At 44.2% G+C, this 26,860-nt stretch overlaps 1 protein-coding gene across 2 annotated transcripts in view; it reads left to right on the top strand.

Annotated features, from left to right (window-relative positions):
* ICA1L (islet cell autoantigen 1 like) overlaps positions 1–26,860 on the top strand; it is a 370,063-nt gene that overhangs the window by 54,325 nt on the left and 288,878 nt on the right. For both annotated transcript variants that reach the window (XM_069226037.1, XM_069226039.1), the window contains exons 2-4: positions 18,256–18,424; positions 19,072–19,144; positions 20,878–21,001. In XM_069226037.1, the coding sequence (XP_069082138.1) occupies positions 18,266–18,424; positions 19,072–19,144; positions 20,878–21,001 (356 nt within the window). In that variant the 5' untranslated portion in view covers positions 18,256–18,265. The remainder of the gene's footprint in view (positions 1–18,255; positions 18,425–19,071; positions 19,145–20,877; positions 21,002–26,860) is intronic.

A 26,860-nucleotide genomic window follows, 5' to 3' on the forward strand; every position in this document is an offset into this window, starting at 1 on the left:
ATTGCGTCCCAGTAGGGTCAAAGAACTGCACAGTCCCACACCTTATGTAAAAAGTCACCCACGTCATCTCTGCAGCAAAGGCAGTGGCAATCAGCAGGGGCTCTGCCCATGCACCACGAGCTCTTTGGGGGGGGGGTAGGATCATGTACATGCTGTTCAGGTCTTCAACTGTATAAGGCAAAATAGTGCCATCACTGCCGCTTCCCTTGGTCCCATCAGGGCCAGCGCCCAATCAGTGTCATCTAGTATGCGCAGGGCCTCCTCCCATTATTCTCGCAGCCTCGGCAAGGACCCGGGCAAATGTACTACCAGGGAGGGACTTATGAATTACAGATATTCGGCTCCTAGGGTGAAGGGCGTCCATTGTCAGTCACGCTTCCTGGGGGTTGTATCCTGGTACCTTGTTAAGTTTGATGTGGTAGGGTCTAAGGGCATGTCTGAGTTGTAGGTTTCAATAGAATTTGTATGTTCTAGTGGAATTCGTCAAATTCACCTTGGAGATCCGTGTATAATTTAATGTTGAACCTCTCTTAGCTCAGTGAAGAGACGTGCATGGCATTTCCATCTTCGGAACCTCCCCAGGGACGTAACCTCCTCAGGAGCATCTCTTGCATCATTCTCCCACCCACCCCAGGTGTCTCAGAGCCACCCCCGAAACTTGCAGGGCAGCTTTTGTCAGTTGGGGGCCTATAATGGCAGTCAGCTGCTGTAGATATAGTGAAGAGGAGAGTTAGTTCCCATGTACCAGTGTTCGACTCTATAGGCTGGGTTGTCCTCCGCACCGTAGATCTAGTCGTTTAGCAAAAGGAGGTGAGAGGAACTATAGTATGATAGTAGGTCGACCATCGCCAGGCCACTATCATAGGTAGACTTGCCACACTTGCTGAACGTCACCTGTTGGGCCACCGATAAATGAGTTGACAGCTGATTGAAAGGGCGTTATGTTCACTTTAGAGAAATAATATGGGTAATTTTGTGTTGTGCTCAGTAATTCAGGGAGGATCATCATTGTCACTATATCGAAAGCATGGGAATGAGATTTTCAGTTATTGCCCATTCCACCGTGGGCAGGACATGGACACCTAGCTATCAAAAGCCAGCGGTCATTACAGTCAACCTTGCAGTTTGAGGCCACACTACCATGCACTTTGATGATCCTATGGAGTACAGTCTTGTTTTCCCCCAGTTGATCGTAAGTCCAGAATACTGTCCAAAGGTGTCAAGGATGGTTATATCTATCTGTCTGGATGTGTGAGGGTCTCCTAGGTAAATCAGCAGGACGTCCACATAGAGGGACACACATTCTTCACAGGCATCAGACCTTTTAAAGTCCTGTAGACGTGGGTTTGCATGGAGAACCTGGGCTAGAGGTTCAACTGCAAGGGCGATTAGTAAGGGTGACAAAGGACAACTCTCATCTCCCTCTTTCCATCGCAAACATAAAGGATATGCCACTCTCCCCCTGACTCTTGACTCAGACATGTGGCTAGCATATAAGAGTTGAATGTATGATAGGAACCGGGGGGCCAAAACCCATGTGTCAAACTAATGCAGACAGGTAGGCCCATGACACACATTCAACGACCTTCTCCAAGTTTACGAACATTATCACCAAGGGTTTCTGTAGGAGGTGGGCAGCTACCAGTGCGTTGTGTAGACAGCAAATGTTGTGACGTGTCGATCTGGATGGCATGAAGCCACTTTGATCTTTTTGTACAAGGTTGGTGATAACCATCAGTAGGCACTTCAACAGTATTTTGGGATGTATTTTGTTTTAGTTTTTTATCCGTGAGCTAGGCCTGAATGAAGAACAAAGGGGGAGTGAGGGAGACAGTCTGCCTTGTTGATCAGTAAGATCAGTGACTCCTCCAAGTCATGGGGGAGATGGCCCACTCTTTGAGCTTCGGAGTATAATTACAATAAGGGCTGTGTAAGAATGTCAGATTGGCAGCTAAAAATTTGCTTAGGGAGTCCCTAGGGGCTGGTGCTCTTCCCACTGGGAAGTTATGAGATTGCAGGAGCTATCTCACCGGCTTTGAGCACGCCATCAAAGAGTGAGGAGCTAATAAGCTGGTATCCGTAGCAGTTGGAGGTTGAAGAGATATATGTCAATCTCTTCAGTGGGGCAACCCTGAACATGTCCACAAAGTGAGCCATAATATTGAGAGTCCTCTGTAGGGTGCCCTGATTGTGTCAATTTTCTGATGCTCGGCTAAGCCAGTGCAATAACTTGCTGGTCTAGTTGCCATGTTTGTACAGACTCCTGCCAGAGCTTTCTGGTGGCTGCATCTGTTCATAGTTGTTTAAGGGGGTTGTATGATCGAACAACGCATGCCTTTAACACTCAAGCCTTTACTTCGCTGTCATTACAACAACTGCAACACTGCCACTCATGCCTTTACAATGATAATTTTTACCACAAATAACCCTTTACCACGCATGCCTTTACTCCACGGTCATTACAACAACCTCGTCACTACCACGTATGTCTTTACGATTATTTTTACCATGAATATGCCTTTATTATGCAGGTCTATACAAGGAAAATTTAGTTGTAGAAGGATGTTTGGTAAAGGTCTATGCATGGTAAAAGTTTATGTGTGTATGTATATCATTCAATGGTTCATTGTAGAGCATGGCTAATCACCCGTTAGGGTCTCAAGGTCTGGGGGTTGGGTGGGGTTGTGCAGTTCAGTCGAAGAGCCAGGTCTTGAGGTCCTTCCTGAATTGAGGCAGTGAGAGTGATTGCTTGAAATGTAGCGGTAGAGAGTTCCAGGTCTGTGCAGCGAGGTAGGAGAAGGATCTTCCTACGGCCAAGGTCCTGCGGATCCTTGGGATAGTAGCCAGCGCCCGGTAGACCAAGCAGAGATGTCTGGTGGATGTGTAGAAGGAGAGGCGGTGGTTGAGGTATGCAGGTCCGATGTTGTGGAGAGTCTTGTAGGCGTGCGTGAGGAGCTTGAAGGTGATTCTTTTGTTGATCAGGAGCCAGTGAAGGTCTCTCAGGTGACCAGAGATGTGGCTGCGGCAGGGGATGTTCAGGATAAGTCTGGCTGAGGCGTTCTGGATTCTCTGCAATTTCTTTTGGAGTTTTTGGGTAGTGCCAGTGTAGAGTGCTTTGCCGTAGTCGAGCTTGCTGCTGACAAGCACCTGGTTGACAGTTCTCCTGGATTGGGTGGGGATCCACTTGAAAATCTTCCGAAGCAGGCAGAGCGTGTGGAAGCAGGAGGATGAGACTGCGTGGATTTGGCTGTTCATTGAGCGCAAGGAGTCGGGGATGATGTTGAGGTTATGAGCGTGGTCTGTGGGCCTGGGGGTGGAAGTTCTGAGCATTCCAGGCTACCAGAAGTCGTCCCAGGATGAGGACTTCGGTTTTGTCGGAGTTGAGTTTGAAGCAGCCGTCCTTCATCCAGATGGTGACTGTTCTTCCCGTTGTGAAAGTTGCTTTTAGCGGCTGAAGGTTCTTCTGTGAGGTAGAGAGTCACCTGGGTGTCATGTAGATGTTGAAGAGGGTGGGGCTCAGAGAGGAGCGCTGAGGAACATCGAACAGAGATCGAGGGACTCCTCCCCTTTCGGCTCCATTGCGCATGGGCGTCGACTCCATCTTAGATTGTTTTTTTTCCACCATCGGGTTCGGACGTGTTCCTTTTCGCTCCGCGTTTCGGTTCGGAAAGATAGTTAGAATCCCTGAAAAATCGTCGGTATTGTTTGCGTTCGGTATCGGGTTAGTTACAACAGATCGACACCGAATTTTGAAGAGTTCCGGTGGCCCTTCGGGGTTTTCGATCCCCCGTCGGGCCTGGTCGGCCCGACCACGTGTCTCTTCAAGGCTAATGGAACGGACCCCATTCCGCTTCTGCCCCAAATGTCACAACAAGTATCCTTATACAGATAAGCATCTGGTCTGTAACTTGTGTTTGTCTCCAGAACACAAAGAAGATACTTGTGAAGCCTGTTGAGTGTTTCGGTCGAGGAAGACATTAAGAGACCGAAGAGCGAGAAGACTACAAATGGCGTCGGCGCCGACAGGACAAAAACACTTGGAGGAGGAAGAAGAAACCTTCTCCATCGAGGATTCGGACTCGGACGAGGTCGATCCCGAACAGACGCCGAAAACAATGAGTAAGACGTTGACACACAAAACTCACGGAAAGACCACTAAAGCCCAGGGGACGCCACCGCCAGCAGGCCATGGCTTAACCCGAAAAATAGGTGACCGATCATCGGCACCGAAAAAGGGCACGCATGTGTCGAAGACATCCGACTCTGGTCGAGATACCGGCACAGAGCATACTCGACCCCGAGACAGCGGGTCAGAGCAAGTTCGGCACCGAGAGGGCGGCACCGAAATGATTCGGCACCGAGTGACCGGAACGCCAAAAATTTAAAAAGTGTTGTCGGAGCCGAAAAAGACAGCCGAAAAAGTTTCCATTCCGAAACATCCGGCCTCGGAACCGAAAACAGGTTCCTACACAGAGGAACAGGGACTGTCCTCACAAATGCAAGGACATAGGTTCGGACAAGAACTGGAGTCAATGGAGCCAGACTACACTCAGAGAAGGCTCCACATCCAAAAAGACACAGGGAAGATAAGTACTCTTCCCCCAATTAGGATGAAAAGAAGACTTGCCTTTCAAGAAAAAGACAAGCAGCCACAGGCAAAGGTGGCAAGACAAGTAACACCGCCACCATCTCCACCACACTCAACGCACACATCACCGGTAGCCACTCCACCACTGATGCAGTCCCCAACTCATACTGGGATGAGTCAGGATGATCCCGACGCATGGGATCTTTATGATGCGCCAGTATCAGATAACAGCCCAGACTGTTATCCAGCGAGACCGTCGCCACCTGAGGACAGTACAGTCTACACACAGGTGGTGTCAAGAGCAGCAGCGTTTCATAATGTCACCCTGCATGCAGAGCCTATCGAGGATGACTTTTTATTCAACACACTATCCTCCACACATAGCCAATACCAAAGTCTCCCCATGCTACCTGGAATGCTAAAACACTCCAAACAGGTGTTTCAGGAGCCTGTGAAGGACAGGGCTATAACTCCAAGGGTGGAGAAGAAATACAAGCCACCGCCAATAGACCCTGTATACATAACGCAGCAATTAACACCAGACTCTGTGGTAGTAGGGGCAGCTCGCAAGAGAGCGAACTCACACACCTCGGGAGACGCACCACCTTCAGACAAGGAGAGTCGCAAGTTCGACGCTGCGGGGAAAAGGGTTGCAGCACAAGCGGCCAACCAATGGCGCATTGCCAACTCACAGGCATTGCTGGCGAGATATGATAGGGCTCATTGGGACAAAATGCAACATTTCATTGAACACTTACCCAAAGAGTTCCAAAAGGGCACAACAGGTGGTGGAGGAAGGACAGAGCATTTCGAACAATCAAATACGCTCTGCAATGGATGCAGCGGATACAGCTGCTAGGACAGTAAATACAGCAGTGACCATAAGGAGACACGCATGGCTGCGTACATCAGGATTCAAGCCGGAAATACAACAAGCCATGCTGAATATGCCATTTAACGGACAGCAGTTGTTTGGGCCGGAGGTGGACACTGCTATCGAAAAACTTAAAAAGGACACTGATACGGCCAAAGCCATGGGCGCACTCTACTCCCCACAGAGCAGAGGCACATTTCGTAAAACACAGTTTCGAGGGGGGTTTCGAGGACAAAGCACAGAACCCTCAACCTCACAAACAAGGCCCACTTATCAGAGCCAATATCAGCGGGGAAGTTTTCGGGGACAATATAGAGGGGGCCAATTCCAAAAGAGTAGAGGGAAGTTCCAAAGTCCCAAAACTCCTCAAAACAAGCAGTGACTTCCACGTCACAAATCCCCAACACATAACACCTGTGGGGGGGAGACTAACCAAGTTCTACAAACATTGGGAGGAAATAACAACAGACACTTGGGTCCTAGCAATTATCCAGCATGGTTATTGCATAGAATTTCTCAAATTCCCTCCAAATGTCCCACCGAAAACACACAATATGTCAAAACAACACATGGATCTTCTAGAACTAGAAATCCAAGCGTTGTTACAAAAAGATGCAATAGAACTGGTACCAATTCATCAAAAAGGAACAGGAGTTTACTCGCTGTACTTTATCATACACTAAAAGGACAAAACTCTAAGACCTATATTAGATCTCAGAACATTAAATACCTACATCAAATCAGATCACTTTCACATGGTGACATTACAGGATGTAATCCCATTGCTCAAACAACAAGACTACATGACAACACTAGACTTAAAGGATGCATACTTCCATATACCAATACATCCTTCACACAGAAAATACTTAAGGTTTGTATTCCAAGGGGTACATTACCAATTCAAAGTGTTGCCATTCGGGATAACAACTGCGCCAAGAGTTTTTACAAAATGCCTGGCAGTAGTGGCTGCACATATCAGGAGGCAGCAAATACATGTGTTCCCGTACCTAGACGATTGGTTAATCAAAACCAACACGCAAGAACGGTGTTCACAACACACAAAGTATGTCATAGAAACCCTCCACAAACTAGGTTTCTCACTCAACTACACAAAGTCACACCTTCAGCTGTGTCAAACACAGCAATACTTAGGAGCAACAATCAACACAACAAAAGGGATTGCCACTCCAAGTCCACAAAGGGTACAGGCATTTCACAATGTAATACAGGCCATGTATCCAAAACAGAAGATACAAGTCAAGATGGTGATGAAACTACTAGGCATGATGTCCTCATGCATAGCCATTTTTCCAAACGCAAGGTTGCACATGCGGCCCTTACAACAGTGCCTAGCATCACAATGGTCACAGGCACAGGGTCAACTTCTAGATCTAGTGTTGATAAACCGCCAAACATACACCTCGCTTCAATAGTGGAACAATATAAATTTAAACCAAGGGCGGCCTTTCCAAGACCCAGTGCCTCAATACGTAATAACCACAGATGCCTCCATGATAGGGTGGGGAGCACACCTCAATCAACACAACATCCAAGGACAATGGGATACTCAGCAAAAACAGTTTAACAAAAATCACTTAGAACTACTGGCAGTATTTCTAGCGTTGAAGGCATTTCAACCCATAATAAGCCACAAACACATTCTTGTCAAAACAGACAACATGACAACGATGTATTATCTGAACAAACAGGGAGGAACACACTCGACACAGTTGTGTCTCCTGGCACAAAGAATATGGCATTGGGCGATTCACAACCACATTCGCCTAATAGCACAGTTTATTCCAGGGATTCAGAATCAGTTAGCAGACAATCTCTCTCGGGATCACCAACAGATCCACGAATGGGAGATTCACCCCCAAATACTAAACACTTACTTCCAAATATGATGAACACCACAAATAGACCTATTTGCAACAAAAGAAAACGCAAAATGCCAAAACTTCGCATCCAGGTACCCACAAGATCAACCTCAGGCCAATGCGTTATGGATGAGCTGGTCAGGGATATTTGCATACGCTTTTCCCCCTCTCCCACTCCTTCCGTATCTAGTAAACAAATTGAGTCAAAACAAACTCAAACTCATACTAATAGCACCAACCTGGGCAAGACAACCTTGGTACACAACCCTACTAGACCTCTTAGTAGTGCCTCATATCAGGCTTCCAAACAGACCAGATCTGTTAACTCAACACAAACAACAGATCAGGCATCCAAATCCAGCATCACTGAATCTAGCAATTTGGCTCCTGAAGTCTTAGAATTCGGACATCTAGACCTTACACAGGAATGTATGGAGGTCATAAAACAAGCAAGGAAACCACCCACAAGACATTGCTATGCAAATAAGTGGAAAAGATTTGTTTATTATTGCCATAATAATCAAATTCAACCATTACACGCATCTGCTAAAGACATCGTAAGCTACTTACTGCATTTACAAAAGTCAAAGCTAGCTTTTTCATCCATTTAAATACATCTTACCGCAATTTCAGCTTATCTGCAAATTACGCACTCAACTTCATTATTTAGGATCCCAGTCATAAAAGCATTTATGGAGGGCCTAAAGAGTATTATTCCACCAAGAACGCCACCAGTTCCTTCGTGGAACCTTAACATTGTCTTAACACGACTCATGGGTCCACCTTTTGAACCCATGCACTCATGTGAGATACAATATTTAACATGGAAAGTAGCGTTTCTCATTGCCATCACATCTCTAAGAAGAGTAAGTGAAATACAGGCATTTACCATACAAGAACCCTTTATTCAGATACACAAGCATAAAGTAGTTTTACGAACTAACCCAAAGTTCTTGCCAAAAGCCATATCACTGTTTCACTTAAATCAAACAGTAGAACTACCAGTGTTCTTTCCAGAACCAGATTCTGTAGCTGAAAGAGCACTACATACATTAGACATCAAAAGAGCTTTAATGTACTACATTGATAGAACAAAACAAATACGAAAAACAAAACAACTGTTCGTTGCTTTTCAAAAACCTCATACGGGGAATCCAATATCCAAACACGGCATTGCCAGATGGATAGTTAAATGTATTCAAACCTGTTATCTCAAAGCAAAAAGAGAACTGCCTATAACACCAAAGGCACATTCAACTAGGAAGAAAAGTGCTACTATGGCCTTTCTAGGAAACATTCCAATGACTGAAATATGTAAGGCAGCCACATGGTCTACGCCTCATACATTCACCAAACATTACTGCGTGGATGTGTTAACAACACAACAAGCCACAGTATGACAAGCAGTACTACGAACTTTATTTCAAACAACTTCAACTCCTACAGGCTGAGCCACCGCTTTTGGGGAGATAACTGCTTAATAGTCTATGCAAATCATGTGTATCTGCAGCTACACATGCCATCGAACGGAAAATGTCACTTACCCAGTGTACATCTGTTCGTGGCATGAGACGCTGCAGATTCACATGCGCCCACCCGCCTCCCCGGGAGCCTGTAGCCGTTTCAAAGTTGATCTTGAACATTTGTAAATTTGTAAATATATCACTTTAAACCACATTATGTACATACATATTTACTCCATTGCATGGGCACTATTACTATAATACACAACTCCTACCTCACCCTCTGCGGGGAAAACAATCTAAGATGGAGTCGACGCCCATGCACAATGCAGCTGAAAGGGGAGGAGTCCCTCGATCTCATGACTCGAAAAGACTTCTTCGAAGAAAAACAACTTGTAACACTCCGAGCCCAACACTAGATGGCGGGATGTGCAAAGCATGTGAATCTGCAGCGTCTCATGCCACGAACAGATGTACACTGGGTAAGTGACATTTTCCATATATATATATATATATGTGTATATATATATATATATATATATATATATATATATATATCAGTACACAAATAGATCAATAAAAATGTATCTATATATATCTATATGTGTATATAATTTCATATATATTATTATACATACATGTAAACATATATATATATATATAAAAATATCAACCTAAATCCATACCTTCCCTAAGCCCCAAAAACCCCTTACCACCCCTAAACACATACCCACCCTAAACCCTAAAAAAAACACCCAAAAACCCATACCCACCCTAAACCCTAAAAACGCTTACCACCCAAAAATTCATAACCAACCTAAAAATAGCCTTACCATACAAACACCCATACCCACCCTAAACCCTTAAAAAAACTTTCCACCCAAAAAACCATAACCACTCTAAAACCTAAAGCTACCCTTACCACCCAAGACCAATACCCACCCTAAATAGACACTTACCAACCCAAAACCCATAACCACTCTAAAACCTGAAAATACCATTACCATATAAAAACTCAATACTTACCTGAAAAACCCTTACAACGAATATGCTTGTACCATTTATGCCTTTGCAACCAAATTCGTTGCAATGGCATGCATGGTAAAGGCATATTTGTTTTAAATACATGTGTGGTAAAGACGTGTAGTAAAGACACCTGCGTGGTTAAGCCTGTGTGGTTAAGCCATGCGGGGTTCTGTCTTCGTGGTAAATGCTGTTTCCCGTTTAAGAGTTGCTCGCTTCAGCTTGTGACGTGCCTTAGCCATGACATGCTCAGCATATTCATGTTCTGGGGACTGTGCCGCTTGCCCCCCTCTTCTGATATTCCAAGTTTGATATTAGTATTCCACGTGTTACTGCACCAAAGGCCCCCCACAATGCCCCTGTAGAATCCACTGACCCAACCTTGTCTTCAAAGAAGTGAGCTTACCCCTCTCTAAGGGCATCCCTAAAAGGCTGTTGGGTCAGCCACTAGGCAACAAGGTGCCACAACCCATAAGAAAGAAAGAAACCCATAAAGTAGTGGAATGTTGCCACCTGGGCCATGCCAAACCCAGGTGGAGTTCATAACTTTTGTTGCTTGCAGATGAGGGTCAGTATGCAATGGTCAGCGATCATCATGTCTCACCCCACGAGTGGACGAGGATGCCACCCACCTTTGTTCTAAGATGTCAATGATCTCCTGCTGATTCTGATGGGCAGGGTCTCGACCCTCTGAAGACAAGGCGTTGTCTGCTCCACCACCTGCTCTCCTGCCGGATGCTGAGGCAGTTTGTCCTCTACACCCGCAATCTCCGTCCTGTAGGTCAGACCGTTTGCCATGGGTGTCGCCGTGACATCCTCTCCACAGTCCAAGCCCAGGCCTTCTCTGCCATGTCAAAGTAGTGACATTTGCCCTGGTGAATAGTCTATAGGTGACATGCATCCCTTCCATCATAACCTTGAATGGCAAGAAGGTTTTTCTTTGTTGTTGGACTCTTGCTGTATAATCGGGGAAGATTATAGTCCTGTATGACTGGAAACACGGTGCATTGCCCCCAACATGTCGCTCTGTTGCTGCTGTAATTTCATTGGATGTGATTGGCTCACTTAAGAATAACATATGTTGACTTTTCCAACTAGATCAAAGCTATTTTGTCTAGGTATTTGGGATATGCTTGTGGTTCTCAGTTACCTTGGGTGTGTAGAGGTGTTCATAAAAATGACAAGTTCTTCCAGTATAACTTTGGTTGTCATAAGTGAGTCCCCAGAGCCGTTCACTAGCTGCAGTATGTTTCTGTATCATCTATTATAGTGTAAAGGCCAAGCCAAAGTCTTGCCCGTTCTCTCACCCTCTCTATATAACCTGGCTTGGGCATACTTCCCCAAGTATTTCACCTCTTTATCGGCCAAATCACAATTTGTTTGTAGTAGGGCATGCGTTTCTATGAGGAATTGTGCCTTTGGGAGTGTAGATGCCCCGCCCCTGTGATCTTTGAGATCAGTTTTGATTTGATCAGTGAGGATACCCATATGCTTAGCTATTACTTTGTCCCTGATATAAGCTTTGAACGCAACCCACGGGGTTCCTGATAAAAACTTTGAACGCAACCCACCGGGTAGCTGCCAGTGCCACGGAACCCTCATTTCGTTTTAAATAATCCTCAGTCTGTTTGCACCTAAACCTGGGGCAGTGGGTAGCAAAGAGCCCTTACAGGGAATCTCAACTGGTGGCTCTGCAACCTAGAGTGTGAGATTGTGAATGTAAGCAATGTTGGATAATGTGTGAGGTACCTCACATCCATCACACAAGAGCCCATGCCACCTATGACAAACCGGTTGTCACTGAGCAAAAAGGATCCATTTGGGTATGAAAAAAATGAATACTTTAGTTCATTGTCGCCATATAACTATCATACTACTCATATCCATGATTTCTTAGAACACTACCAAGTGAAGGGGCCTGCAGTTCCCCACAGTAATAGAGTACTGAGTCTAGACTAAGATTCAAATCTCCTCTCCAAAGTATAGTCTCGTTGTCCACTCCCCTAAGCATCGCATGGGTTTCCTGAAAAAACTCGGGAGCATCAATATTTGGCATGCATTTGTTGATTAGCAAAGATTTTCTATTGGAAAGCGATCCTTCCAGTATTATATATTGGTCCTCTCTATTGATATGCTGCAGAAAAAATCCATGCCTCAGTGGAACAGTATTCATGCCCCCATGAGTATGAGCTGTATGATGAAAAGTACCTAGGTAGTCCCCATTTATTATAGTGTCTTCTATGGGGCTTATGCATGTTTCCTGCTACAATACCAGGTCTATTTTGTTCCTGTTCAAGTATGACCGCACTCACCTTGTCTTTTGCAGGTGATTTAGGGCCAGATGTAGCAAAGGTTTTTCCCCATTCTGTGTCTATGGGAAAAAGTGTTCGTACATATGGCCCTAAGTCCTCTAATGTTCCAGGATATTAATTTCAGTGGTTTTGCTAGCCCGACATAATATATTACAACAGTGACTGAGGTAGCTAGGAGTATTTCACTCTGTATGCCTTCTCTTGCATGCAACCGCAGTGAATTGTGTCGTCTTAGCTAGTTGAACACCCTCAAAACGGCTTCTCCCTTCTCCCACATACTGGTCACCCCAACTTCCAATGCCTTAGATTCCCCCAATACCATATTGAATATGAACTTCAAATTGAACAACAATGCACACCTAGGGGCAGCCAACATACCAATCCCTGTCACCCATACATTTTGATGATTATTAAGCATAAGGACATGCGAGAGAGAATCCATGGCTGGGATGGTAATTGATAGCTTTGTTTTTCCATGAGGGACATGAACAGTTGTCTGAACACATAGATGCATGTATGAGGGCCAGTCGTAGATGGCATTCATGCCCTAATATGTTGCAGTCAGTGCAATAATGTACGAAGAGTTTATCACATAATTCTGCATCATGTATGCCTTGGATCTAAGTTGGACTGGTTCTCTGGCTAGGACTCTGAACAGTACTGTTGAGAGGGGTCACCTTTTTTTAAGTATTTGCTGCACACCTTTGTGGCTTCATCTGGTGATGAGAATATCTGGCCTTCCCACCCAGTTGTGCCCTGAACTTAGCAGAGTAGAACATTGCATACTTAAAACTTGGCCCTCAGTGTGCTCTTGCCTTCAGCATGACAAACTCATGCCAGCCCTCTTGCACCACCAGTGTGAAGCCAGGGGATATGGATTAGCTCCCTAATGCTGCAGAGGTGCTTGCTCGTGGGGCCAGTCACAGAATCATGTCAGTCGTTGAAATTTAAGATTCTCGCTATTAAGGGTCTTGGAGAGGGCTCCTAGCGGGCATGTATGGGCTTAGCAAACAGTCCACTAGAAAAATAAGTTTTGCTGAAAAGCTTGAGAAGCAAAGTTTTTTTTTAATGTAGACTTCTGGGCACTGCTTGTTCACGTTGTTGAAATTTGGGATTCTGACTTTGAGGGGATTGGGCAGGGCTCCTAGCAGGGAGTGTGGGCTTAACAACCAGTCTACTAGGAATGTGCCTGAAAAAGCAGTTTTGCCGAAAAGCTGAAGCAGCAAAGTTTTTAATGTAGACTTCTGGGCACCCCATGTTTGTTGACTGCCACACCACTGATCCTTATGTTATTGCGCTGGGAGTGAGCTTCCAGATTTTAATTTTTTGCTGCAATTGTGGCAGATATGCTGAATGATACCCTGTCAATTGTATTGCGAACTCAAATAGAAACTCAACTGGAACTGCATTTGTTCGGCTCCTCAGTGTGATGCTGTAGGCAGAGATCTTTACCAGCATCTCGATCACACCTTCTTACTGTACTGTACTTATGGATTGGTAGAAGCACTACTTGCCTTTTGCATGATATTGGGCAAGGCCACAGGGGCCAAAACCCAAGCTGTCATACTGATAATAAGCTAGTCTTACTCCCTGACACTACACAATGGAACAGCAGATACTAGTCAAATGCCCAGACATCACAGCAAGCTGCCCAAGATTACCACAAATTCAACCAAATTCTACGAGCCATTCCATGACACCAGAGTTGTAATGGAAATTAAAATGAGTGAAAAGGCTACAGTTGTTAACCTTTTAAGACAGAGCGCCTCAAATTAAAAGACGGGGTCAAAGAAACAGAAGCATCCATGGCAACACTCACACTTGAGGTGACGATGTACAAGCAAATGGAAGACATCACTGAACACATCAGATATCTCAAATTTAGAGCTGAAGGCACTGAAAATGGATCTAGAAACAAATATAGAAGAATTGTGGAACAGTAAGAAAAGACAGAGAGCCTGTTTGATAGTAGCACAGACGGAGAAAGACCAGATCTAGAAAATGGCTTGGTAGACCAACCCTGGCACAAGCAGCTGAATCTAGAGGTGTAGTGTTGGCATAACTGATCAGTGCACAACCATGAGTGGCAGTCAAATTACTGACTCTGATGCAAAGCCCTCAAGACTTAACTCTTTTACTGGCTTCTGACTCTCCTCTCCCACCTTTCTGTCACCCTGATGGTGACAGACAACTTCCTGAATAGGTAAAGCAAATTACAAACCTTGAGATGTTCAGCTCTCGCCCAGTATCTGTGATAACGATCTGATAACGTGCATCTGTTTGGGAGCTGCACCTAAACAGAACAGAACACAAGGTTTAACCCTTTTATACTACCAGACACCTCTTCTGCTTGCTCCTTTTTTCTTCTGAACTCAATTTCTATATGCATATGTATCTCTTTGGAGAGTAAGTTGTTCTGCAGGCTAGCGTGCTGTATTTACATACACCATATATTGCACCCCCCAAACTTTCAGTAGGTTTTTTTTCTATTTAATTCAGTTTCATTGTTTTCTTATAACAAATTTTAAAAATGGGCCCATAATGAAACCTTAGCAGTTGAGCATCTATTTTATAGTGGTTTTCTTTTCTCCTTTGAAGAGATTCTAGTTGGACAGTTCTTAATGCATGCCCATCTTACCAATACAACACATTTCATGCACCTGTAGCTGCAACAGCTTACCCCGCGGTTGATGCTTACCTTAGGCAAAGGTTGGAAACCCATAACTCAGCTGTGCATGGCCTTCACGAGTCTAGATAATGTAATACTAGACCAAGCTAAGTTGACATGGAAGACAGACAGAAGTCATGACCTTACAAAATCAGCATGGGACAGTTCCAGGGAGCATGTAGCACAATATAGCTCCATCAAAGCTCACCTGGCACCCAAGCTGAATACATGAAAATACCACACACAAAAATGCCCAAAGTTGAATGTACGTTCATTTATTTGCCCATGTTAATTGCCATGCGTAAAATTTGATGAGTTGTAAACCCAATATGGCCCGGTTGTAATGAGCTTAAAGAACGAGACTAGCAATTGGGTAAAAACTGAAGGAAACGGGGTCCAGTGAGCTACAACAACAAATAGCCTGGGTCAGGTTTCTAATCAAATGGTTGGCTGACAAGAATGACCACTTTCGTAGCAAACTACTGTTCTATTAAAAGAGAGGAGAAAGTGATGAGCCAAAACCCACCCTCTTGATCTACAATTTGTCACAAATGCCTAAATACATATTACTGAAAACATTTTGTGGCCAGTTTATTCTAGGCTGATAGTTGCGATAACAAAGATGAAAATGTTGTTGAACTGAATGTATAATTCCTATTTGATATATTTTCTGTTAGCATGAGCTCATCGTGATCAACACCACTTAGAACATGTAAAGATTGTAAAGTAGTCTAAGTACTACTGCACCACAATTGTTGCTTAATTACTTTGTTTATATCTTTTCTACTTGGTTCCCCTTTACTCTTATGTATATTACTTAATGAAGATTGATAACCTGCATATTGTCTTGGGAAATGTTTATCTAAACAAGGTGAAAATTAATAAAAATAGGGGATGTGGAAAGAGTTTCTCTCCAGCTGGAGAGTAACCACTACTTTCTTGTTATCAGGGTGGGCCTGGTAATTATAGGTGAGGTTTTCACCCTGGAGTTTTGTGGGCCTTACTGGGAATGTATAAATCTGAGATTGAGAACCCAACTTCTGAGTTAGATGTTCCACTAAAAATCAGCTTGGATTTTGGTGGCAGATTCAGAGCTTAGTGTTAATGGTGACTGAAATGGATCACGGGATTATCTCTATTGAGCCTGCACAAAAATCTGCTTAAAAATGTGTAAGGTAGTATGTCTAAGAAATCAACAAGGGCATCATGTGTGTTAATTTCTGGAGCATGACTCTATCATCCTTTTGGTTTAAATTTGGGTTGAAAGCACTCAGTGCTGTAGACTTGGCAAATGTGACCTAAAAATGGAAGGACTTAATTCTGCTTTGCTTTCTGGTGATTGTGATGGTGTTTGAGTTGTGTTTTTTATGGTGTCCTGTACTGATATGTAGATGAATGTTTTCAGTCATAGAAGCGGTAGTGGGGACAGAATCCTAGTAATATGTGGTTGCCCATTATGTTCCTGGTCCCACACTATGGGCACACATTGCTTTGCCAATAACAGTGCCACTGAGATGAAGCAGCGTGTGTGGTACTTCCCCAGTGTACTCCAGTAAGGCAACCTTTGGGGTCAGTGCTGCAAACTCCACTGCCATGTCAGTCAGCACCCGGCTCACATCGTACCAGTATTCAGCTATTGCAGGGCACTGCCACACAAAGTGCAGAAAATCTTCACTCCTGTGTTGCTTCTTACATTTCTGTGCTGCTTCTTAACCCTCCTATCCTCTTTTCCATGTTGCTTATTAATCCCCCCACCCCAAGCCCCTCTTTTCTGGGTTGCTTCTTTCACCTCCCAACCTCCCTCCCTTTCTGAGTTGCTTTTTCCCCTCTCACCTCCCACTTTTCTGAGTTGCTTGTTTCTCCTCCCAACCTCCCCTCCCCCCCACCCTTTTCCGGGTTGCTTCTTTCCTTTACCACACCCCTTCTCCGGGTTGTTTCTTTCCCCTCCCATCCCACTTCTCCAGATTCTTTTCTCCCTTCTTTTGCCTCCCGCCCACCCTTTTCCGGGTAACTTCTTCCCTCATCCACCCACCCTTTTCCGGGTAGCTTCTTCCCTCTTCCACCCACCCTTTTCCAGGTAGCTTCTTCCCTCTTCCACCCACCCTTTTCCAGGTAGCTTCTTCCCTCTTCCACCCACCCTTTTCCAGGTAGCTTCTCCCCCCTCCCATCCACCCTTTTCCGGGTTGCTTCTCCCCCCTCCCACCCACCCTTTTCCGGGTTGCTTCTCCACCCTCCCACCCACCCTTTTCCGGGTCGCTTCTCCCTCGTCCCACCCACCCTTTTCCGGGTCGCTTCTTCCCCCTCCCACCCACCCTTTTCCGGGTCGCTTCTTCCCCCTCCCAACCACCCTTCTCCGGGTCGCTTCTTCCCCCTCCCAACCACCCTTCTCCGGGTCGCTTCTTCCCCCTCCCACCCACCCTTCTCCGGGTCGCTTCTTCCCCCTCACACCCACCCTTCTTCGGGTTGCTTCTTCCCCCTCCCACCCACCCTTCTCCGGGTTGCTTCTTCCCCCTCCTACTCACCCTTCTCCGGGTTGCTTCTTCCCTCTCCCACCCCCCTTTTTCCGGGTTGATTCTTCCCTCTCCCACCCACCTTTTTCTGGGTTGCTTCTTCCCCCTCACTCCTACTCACCCTTATTCGGGTTGCTTCTTACCCCTCCCACCCACCCTTCTTGGGTTGCTGTGCTTCTTACCCCTCCCTCCCATCCACCCCTCTATGAGTTGCTTCTTACCCCTCCCTACCAACCTTGTCCAGTTTTCTTCTTACCCCTCGAACCTACCCTTCTCTGGGTCGTGCTGTGCAGGAAATGAAAAGATAAAGTAGTCCAAAAACCAGCTGAAAACATGAAGCCTAGTATGTTTTCAGTAGTTTACTGGTGCGCTCGAGGAGGGCTAGACACCGGAAAAGGCATGACGTATGCATGCCTTCCACAAATGGAATCAATCGATTTTTAAAAGGCAAGCCCACAAACTATTGAAAATGACGGGCATGACATTGGTGTGGTTAGAAGCCCACATAGAGATTACAACATGGTCCAGAGTGCTTGCGCGTGCGCTACCCTAAAAGAGCACTGTAACGTGGCCATTTCGTTCGTCTCAAAGCGCTTTTTGTTTTTTAGTTCCCCCGTCACAGAGCTTTTTATTATTTTTTTTAAAAAAAAAATTTAATCCACACCCTTCGTTTCCCGTCCTCATTATCCAGTACCCTTGGTCAGATTTCAAGGTTTCTTAGCTTGTTAAAGAGTTTAGTGTGCAACGTATTGTCAGTTTAACTAAAGTGCAAGCAGAACACATCCATTACCTGCCGTTTACAAAAGCCTCCGCTGTCATATCCTTCGTAACTGAGTAAGCCTCTTTTTAACTCCTGTGGTACGTTTATAGACAAGTAATCTCCTTTCAAAGCACACAGAACACGATCTGATCGTAAATTTTCTTCTGTGTCCAGCTTTTCCACGATGGATACGTATGGACTGCATCGCTTAGAGGATCAGTCTGTCGTCAGCCGGATGCAGAAAAAATACTGGAAAACCAAACAAGTGCTAATCAAAGTGACCGGCAAGAAGGAAGATGAACATGTGGTGGCATCTGATGCTGAACTGGATGCCAAACTCGAGGTATGGGAACCCATTAGCAAATAATGCTTTTCCTGTTTCGCAGATAAATGTTTGGAAGGGGTCTGCAGTGCAGGTTGGTTTAAGCAAGGCATCATCTGCTATCAGAAAACTTAAAATCATATTTTCTTTTATTAATAATGCGCCTTTGAAGGGACACATTATTTTGACATTTAAGATCAGAGGATGATGGCCTTTCGCCACTGCAGGATTATAGTGGAAGAAAACTTGTAAGTCTCCACAATATTTTTGAAGTTAACTTTTGTATTCGTACAGTTGAAAACATAAAGATTAATTAAATATATTTTTCCCGCTGAAAAACATGAGTTAACCGGAACTACTATTGCAAAAAGATATGATAAACTAGCATTACATGTAGATGTATTGCTTAAGTGGTTCTTTTTAGTTATTACTTTCGTTTCTCGTGCATGTGAGCGTTTGTCACCTCATTAACCAGATTCATGTGTGTTTTCTTTTAATCTTTGATTTTAAAGTTCACTTTCTCTTTCTAATATCTGTTTTACTTTATTTTCTTTCTCTATTTTGGTACCCACTCACCGTAGGGTATGGTTGATTATTATTAAATTACAGTAAATAGCACAATTGCAGCTGATTCTAAACACAAGCTTGTTCTGTTGTCTTTTTTAAAGATTTTTCACTCTGTCCAGGTGACTGGTTCAGACCTTTTAAAGATCATTGAAAAATATCTACAGAGAGTCGATGGTAAGTACCCGACAATCACACCAGTAGCATTTGAGCTTTTCTTGTATGAGCTTGGGCAGGCCGTTCCATGTGCTTATTAATTTCTAACAGTGTGATTGCTTGTGTGACGGCAAACACCGTAGTCCCAGTGATTGTGAAAGAATTGGAGTGGGCGAGGGTTAACTTTTTTTATTTTTTAGATTAGGTGGAAGTGGTTTGCGCTTAAATGTTTTATATAAGCAGTTCAGAGAGAGTCGGGTGGTATTTCTTACAGACTGACTCCGTTGGAGCACAAACTTCAATCTCAAGATGGTTTCCAATTGGAGATATGGTGAACAAACTTCGAGGTTGCAGCGGCAAACATAAAAAGGCGGTGTTTTATCTTAAGTAAGCAAGCTCAGCTCTGACAATATATATACAGCGTATTCGAGTTCTCAGAGTACTCGCCCAAATGTATGGATCTCTGGTTGGCGTGAAAAGTTTGAAAAACGAAAACTGCCAACAAAATGATTTTCTGGGAAGAAGACATCTAAACAAAGCATGTTTACTTACACATAGTTTGTTTAATAAGTCGTCCACTTTCGCCTTTTGCCACCATTACGTACTTTATCACTATGCTGGGGCTAGTGTCGGAGTTCAAGAAATGCAGTGCGTTTGTTCCAAACCGTTAAATAAAAAGGCAAAGTTCAAAAAGAGTTCATTCACACCCAACGAACAATTCAAATACCGGGATGTGTGTTTGAGACACAGGGTTGCAGAGTTATCATTTAGGGTTCGAGTTATTTAGGGGTCAGAGTTTCTACTGCGCTGTTTCCTCGGTGATCCCAATGCTTCCCTGGACAGCCCTTGAGAACTCTGCTTTCAATTGACCCATTTATTCCGTGAGGGTGGGCAAAATTATTCTATGTGAAGCAAACGATGCAGAATTTGCTAGACTCTGTTCTGCCTGCCACAAAACAGATTCTTAGGAACTACGCTTTCATCATTCAGGCACCCACTAGGATTTCCCCCCATTTGCAGTCTCTAAAAGCCCTAAACACTTTCAGCCAACTGATTGGGTAATTTCTGATCAATCATTTGGCCATGACGCAGGGTCTTATTTCATTCCTTTCGTTGTAGCCAGCCAGGTTATCTGAAACGCCCCGCGTTCTTCCTGCATTAGCATTGAGATCGAGACCGGAAATGAGAGCACGTGTGTGCTTCATGGGGTGTCCTGTTACGGAGAAATTATTCTAACAATTTTGCAGCGTTAAAGCATGGTGGCGACACTGTGTCCCTTTGCAACTTAATTGTGTCCCGTTGTACCCCAGTCCCATTTCCTCAGACAGCAGATTTACAACTGTGCTGTCAGGGACATCATTTTTTGACGCCATTATTACAGAACCCTAAATAGAAGATTATTTCATTAGCTCAATTTCGGGACGCTCTCTAGAAAAGATCAGCTGCTTAGCCAATATGTTTGAAAATGCACTATGCCTTCGTATGTGTCTAAGGTTGGAAGATGGCTCTGTTTCCTCTTCTCTTACAGATCCCTTTGAAAAACGTAGGTTAACAGAGCCAGCTTAGTTCGTGCCTCTGCCTGTCTGCAGCTCTTTGGTTTTGGTGAAATGATGCTGGTGCAAGACTGGTGTACAAAAACGACAGGGTCATGAAAATAAGTACTGTGAACAGCTTGGGGGTGTATGTTTGGTCGCAGTAGAAGAAAAGTCATTGCTGGCACCTTTTAACTCGTAACTTATACTTAATTTCCCCAGCGCTGTCCGAAGAGGAGAATGACCTGGGGGTCCTCTTAAAGTCCCAAGCAGAGAAAAATGGAACACATGCAGGAAAGATGATGCATGCAACTGGAACCGCCCTCTGCGCATCTGCCAGAGAAAGGTTTGGGCCCTTTACCTTTTGTGCAATAGTACGAGCATCACCACTAAATGCATTGTGTGGAGGTAGACCTTACTGTGCATGGAACAGTGTGTATCAATGTATTCACAATATGCGTGTCTGTGTAATATAGATTAAAGGAGAGAATGGCCGATGTCCCTTTAGAGTTACAAAACCGCAATGTACTATACTGTAGTCTGTGGAATAACACCTGAAGTTGGGTGAAGAAGGACTGTTAACATTTTACCACTGAGGTTTTGACAGCTGCTGTTTGCCATGACCACCTAACAAAAAACAGTTAATTTAATAATTTTATTTAAAATAGTTGTATAGCATTGATTTGTGACCATGGATTTTACAAAAAAATTGGAACAGTCCAGTGTGAGATTCCTTGAGAAGGTGCCGAAGAGAAGAGCCAGAACAGGGTTGGACATAACATACATTCCCGAGCCGATGCTTTTTAAAAAGATAAAACAGGGTTTCGACATTTAGTTACGTTCTGAGTATCTCTGTGTTTTTGTCAACAAAAGGCTGAAGTGCCGATGGTAAAAGGGGTAGCTAATTGAATTATGGGATGTTTAGTTAATTCCCGCAGCGGAAATGAAAGACTCATTGAATTCTAGCTGAGTGACGAGAAGGTAGACTTCGAAAAAACATTATCGCAAATAATCTCTTTCTGCCAGTGTATAGTTATTGGTTAATTATGTGGTGTTTTTACTTTAGTTTTGTGTATTATTTCATTTCTGAACAGCTTCGTCGATCTGGGTATGTACATTCAAGAAACTAAGCACACAGCACAGGCATGTTTTGTGTCAAACACGTGTTTACTATGCACGTTGAAGTCAACAAAGAACTAGTAAGAAAATGATGGCCGTGTTTTACCTGAGAGAGTTGTATGGAGGACACCACTCTTAAGTTATTTCTTTTTCGGATGGTGTCAGGAGTGCAGTGTATCACAGACTTCTAGTTGCTTTTCTTTTCTTTCATTTGGTTTTACTAAGATCCTTGGCTTGCTGTACAAACTGTCTTTATCCCTTCTGCACCATTTTCTCCTTTAACCTCCCCTCAGGTAGGTCTTTTGCATAAACGTTTTGGAACCTTTCACCCCAACTTTTACCATAGGTCTTCTAAACGAAATACACATGGTAATATGCTAGCCTGACAGCTGTATGTGTAAGCCAAGGAAAAATAATGACTGAGACCTCTGTAGGAAAATGATCAAGTGTGCATGTGTTACTCCACACCTCTTTGGGGAACCGAAATCCAGATGCAGTAAATCTTTTAAGTTATTTCTTGAAAGTTTAATTCATGATTGAGAGAGTTGCATGGTGTGTGCTGTGGTTAAACTCTTGCTAGACTCTTTGTACAAAAGCTAGCACTAAATAAAAGTTTAGGGCAATTTTATCTAACATTCTTACAAGTTTCTCCCAATGCTGTTAAACCAACTGTACCAAAAGCCTGCCATGAAAGCCTTATGTAAAAGATGGGTATGGAGAAGCCTCAGTGATCTGTCCCCAACCATCCTCTATATATGTGTGTGTGTGTGTGTCTTCTTGATCTGCTATTTAAAGGACCTTTAGCCACAGTGCTCCATCCCATACTCTGTATGTTTGTCTCTCGTCCTATTCTGCCCGTTCCCTTTCTTTCTTTTGTTCCTTTTCCTGCTGCCCTCCACAATGTCATTTGTTCTCGCTGCCTCACACTTTGTGCTCTTTCTCCGCCCTCTTTATCACATTGTACCTCCTTGTTCCCTGTCACATGGTGCTTCTGCATTCCTTTTCACAGTGCTTCTCCTGCTTCCACGTCTTTTTCCCTTGTCTTTTTGTTTTCCCCTTGATGCTCATGGTGTCATACCTCAGATTTGCTTCAGAACAGTTTATCTCTTTGCCTAGGTGATCAACTAATTAAGCTCCTAAATGACATGACATACCACTAGTCAAGTATGCACAGTTGCAGGCCCGTTCCAAGTGGACTTGTGTTAATGACTCGGTGAGCAACAAAAAGAAAAAGGCGGAGATGTTTGTTTTGTGTATTTAAAATTTTTTAATATGAGTTTTATTGAGTAATTAAAGAAAAACAGGATCATTCATGACAGTAAGGAAATTCAAAGAATAATGGTGCAGAGTGACATTCAGTAAGGTCCAGGATACATGCAGCGAAATATGAATAGCCTGTTAGCGATAATTCAGTGTTATGAATGCACAAATAAAGACATCGTCATCAGAACTGTAACGTAATAGGTAATTGCTTACTGATGTGTCCGTGGTTCTTGTGTCAATAAGTATGAATGAAGTGGGACCCAAAAGCCTCTAGGTCTTGATTTAGGATGGAGCCCCTCTGCATAAATGTCTATTTGATGCTCTCTACAAGTAGAGCATGTCCTCAATCCATTGGCTAGTTTTCGGGACTGATGCACTCATCCATAACATCGCCACCAACCTCTTTGTGATCAGTAAGGACATGCTGATAAATCGTCTGCGGTGGAAACTCAGGCCGTGGCTCCGAGTATTTCCAGCAGTGGCTGCTGTGCCAAAGGGATGTTGGTCACGGATTGTAACATTGCAAATATTTGGACCCAGTATGTAAATATTTTAGTGCAGGACCATGCCATATGTATAAAGCCTACCTTCATCTAGCCACATTGTTTACAAGCAATATTTGTGTTGGGAGTAAATGTTGTCATAAGTTCCGGGCTGTAGGACCAGCAGTGCAAGAACTTAAAATGTTGTAATTTATGTATGGATATAATTACAGAGTACATGCTTAACTTGTGCACTGTAGTATGACCACACTGTATCCAGTAATGAAAGACCAAGCTCCCTTTACTACTCCCGTCGAGTCAAGGGGCCTTCCCAGCATGATTTTTGTTTGTAGGAGGGGGATGGATTTACCAGTCAGCCCGCTGTATATACTTGGTAAGTAGCTTGAGCTTCTTTGAGGGCCGTTGAAAACTTGGGAAAGCCGCTTTTGTCACAGAGCATTTCTGGTATTGGTATAGGACAGCTAATGGAGATCCTCTGCCCTTCTCCCTGTGTCCCTAAAGGGACATAAAATCACCACTGGGAAACAGATCTCCCAGTACTCTTGCAGTAGTTAAAAATATCTTTGCCCTATGTTCCTTCATCAGGGGGAGTAGGGGATTTTTTGTAGTGGGTAGAAATGGGAAGAATGGGGAACTCACACTAGAGATAATGTGCTCTGTCCCACCAAGCTCTGCATATCATGCATGCCCGCTCATGGTGTCTCTGAGTGACTGAGGCCTGTAACAGACAGAAAACATGAAGGTGGGGCACATCAAGGTGTATTCTAGGCGCACATGCATGAGTGTTGGTTGCGGTTGTAACATTTTGAGTAATGGGCTAGTGCCACCAGATAGTGTACGAAAGGGACAGGGACTGACAGGCCCCTGTCTTTCATAGGACAGACTGTTGCATACATGGTTGCCCTCCCACCCAGATCAGATATGTAAGAAATTGTAGCAACTGGCTAAAAAACTCCATCTAGAGCCAGGCGGTGATATGCGCAAAAAGTTATGGAAACTTTGGTACAATTATCATTTTAATCAGGGAGATGTGTCCACACATTCAAGTGGGCAAGTATAAACACTGTTCAACGCAACTTTTGAACTGTTCTAGTGTGACCTCAAAGTTGCTGCTTATCAAATCAGGGATATCCCTAGTTATATGAATACCTAAGTATTTGACTATACAGTTATTCCATTTCAGGGTGTATTCTGCCTCTGGTATCGTGCCATCTGTTACTGGGAACATTTCAAACTTGTTCCAGTTCATCTAGAGTCCGGAGAAGCTGCCACATTTTATAACTTCCCTAATCATTGGTGAGATTTTTACTTCAGGCTCCTGAATGTATAGAATTATGATATCTGCGTGTGGAGACAGTATCAGGGAGAAGTCACCAAACCACAGCCCCTGACACATGTGAAAATCAAAGAGGAAGTAGGCAAGGTGCTCCACCACCAAGGCCTTCCGATTAGCCCTAAATATTGTCTGATAATTTTGACTCTGGCCATAGGGGCAGTATACAGTAGAGTGATCATATTCAAGAGGAGGGCGCTCAGTCCCAGGAGACTCAGTGCATGAATGACCACTTCAAGCCACCAAACACATTTTCGGCATCTAGAAACAGCCATGACAGACAGACATGGGTCTAGTCAATGTAGTATGGCCATCAGGGAGTATAGATTGAAAGCTGTGGATCTCCGAGGTATGAAGTCAGCCTAGTCTAGTAATACCAAGAATTGCATAAGGGGTTTCAAGTTCTTCGGGATAATTTTGCAAAAATGTTGTTATTTGTATTTAGTAGTAATAACGGCATATACGTGGCACATAGTGTTGGGTTCCTGCCTGGCATAGGCAATATGGTTATAAGCGGCTCAAGCATGGGGCGGTAGACAGCCTTTATTGAGAGCGGCATGGTAGACATGGAGTAAACTAGGAGCTAAAATATCAGCAAAGTCCTTGTAGAATTCAGCAGGGACCTCTCCCCCCCTCCCAAGAGCATTGCCACTGGAGAGATCTTTAATAACAGCTAGGATGTTTTCTATCATCAGCAGGGAGATAAGCAGTTCCCGCACCTCTCCCTCCACCCAGGCCAAAGCCACATCATCCAAATAAGACACATTGTCTGAGGGGGGCACTGTGTGACCTGTGGCATAGAGTTGGGTGTATTACTAGGCAAAAACTGTTATAATGTATGACGGGGGATAAAATGATACCATTGTTTGTTTGTATACTAGAGATTTGGGAATTGACAGTAGTGGACCTAAGTACCCAGGCCAGTCCCCTTCACCAAACCAAGGGGCTGAGGCGTGTTTCCCAAGGTATAATATTTCCCACCTTATTTGACTCAGCCAGCAATTTCTGACATTTAGTAAGTGTGAGTTTAGATCTGGTTCTAATGTATTGGGTTTCCAGCATTTTGAGTTTCTGCTTGAGGCGGTCCAGCGACCCACGTAAGGGTTTAAGGATGCCTGCTTCCTTAGATATGCAGACCTCACAGATATAGAGCTTAAAGGCCTTCCAAAAGTCTCCACACCAGAGTACAGAGTGTTCATTGAGTCAGACATATTCCAATATTGCAGTTTTGACTTGCAACCGAACACCAGGTTCCATACTTCAGTTCTTTTCAGCCACCAACCTGTAAAGCCATAGGAGGTGGAGCATTGTCCATAATCAGGAGAACTGGCGAGTGGTCCATCAGTTTTCTGGAAAGATTACTGACTGTGCGTGTCCGAGCCAGGAGAGCATGGTACAACAGCCATAAACCTATACCTGAGGACGTCATGTACAGAAAAATAATGTGTTTTCCCCCTAAGAGGGGTGAAGAGCCCTTCAGGCATCGACTAGGCCGTATAGCTGCACCACATGTTGCAGAGCTACTCCTGCCTTCGCCGATTATTTACAAGATTCAGACTTCCCATCTATACATGTAGATAGTACAATTTTGAAAGGATGGACCAGTTTATATACTTCACACATTTAATCATGACCTCGTCAAAGAATTTGGGTTTGTCAAGACTCGGACCATAAATGTTAATCAGCAGTATTGGCTGGATATCGGGTAGGCCCTCCACCACCAAAACCTACCGGCCGCTGGTGTCAACAATATGGTCTGTGAATGTGAACCCCAGGGACTTCCTGACAAGTATGGCCAACCCTCTGGAATATGTTTAGTATGAGGAAAAGTAATGATGGGGGCCCATGAGGATGCAAATGTGGTGCTGCCTGATGAGAGAGGTGGGTCTCCTGGAGTAGAGCAATGTCAGGCCTGTGCCTGTCCAGGTAGGCCAGTATCTGACGAGCCTTGCAAGACTTGTTCAGCCCTTGGATATTCCACCTAATA

Source organism: Pleurodeles waltl, chromosome 3_1 (assembly GCF_031143425.1).
Source record: "Pleurodeles waltl isolate 20211129_DDA chromosome 3_1, aPleWal1.hap1.20221129, whole genome shotgun sequence".
In the NCBI taxonomy this organism is placed as follows: Eukaryota; Metazoa; Chordata; class Amphibia; order Caudata; family Salamandridae; genus Pleurodeles; species Pleurodeles waltl.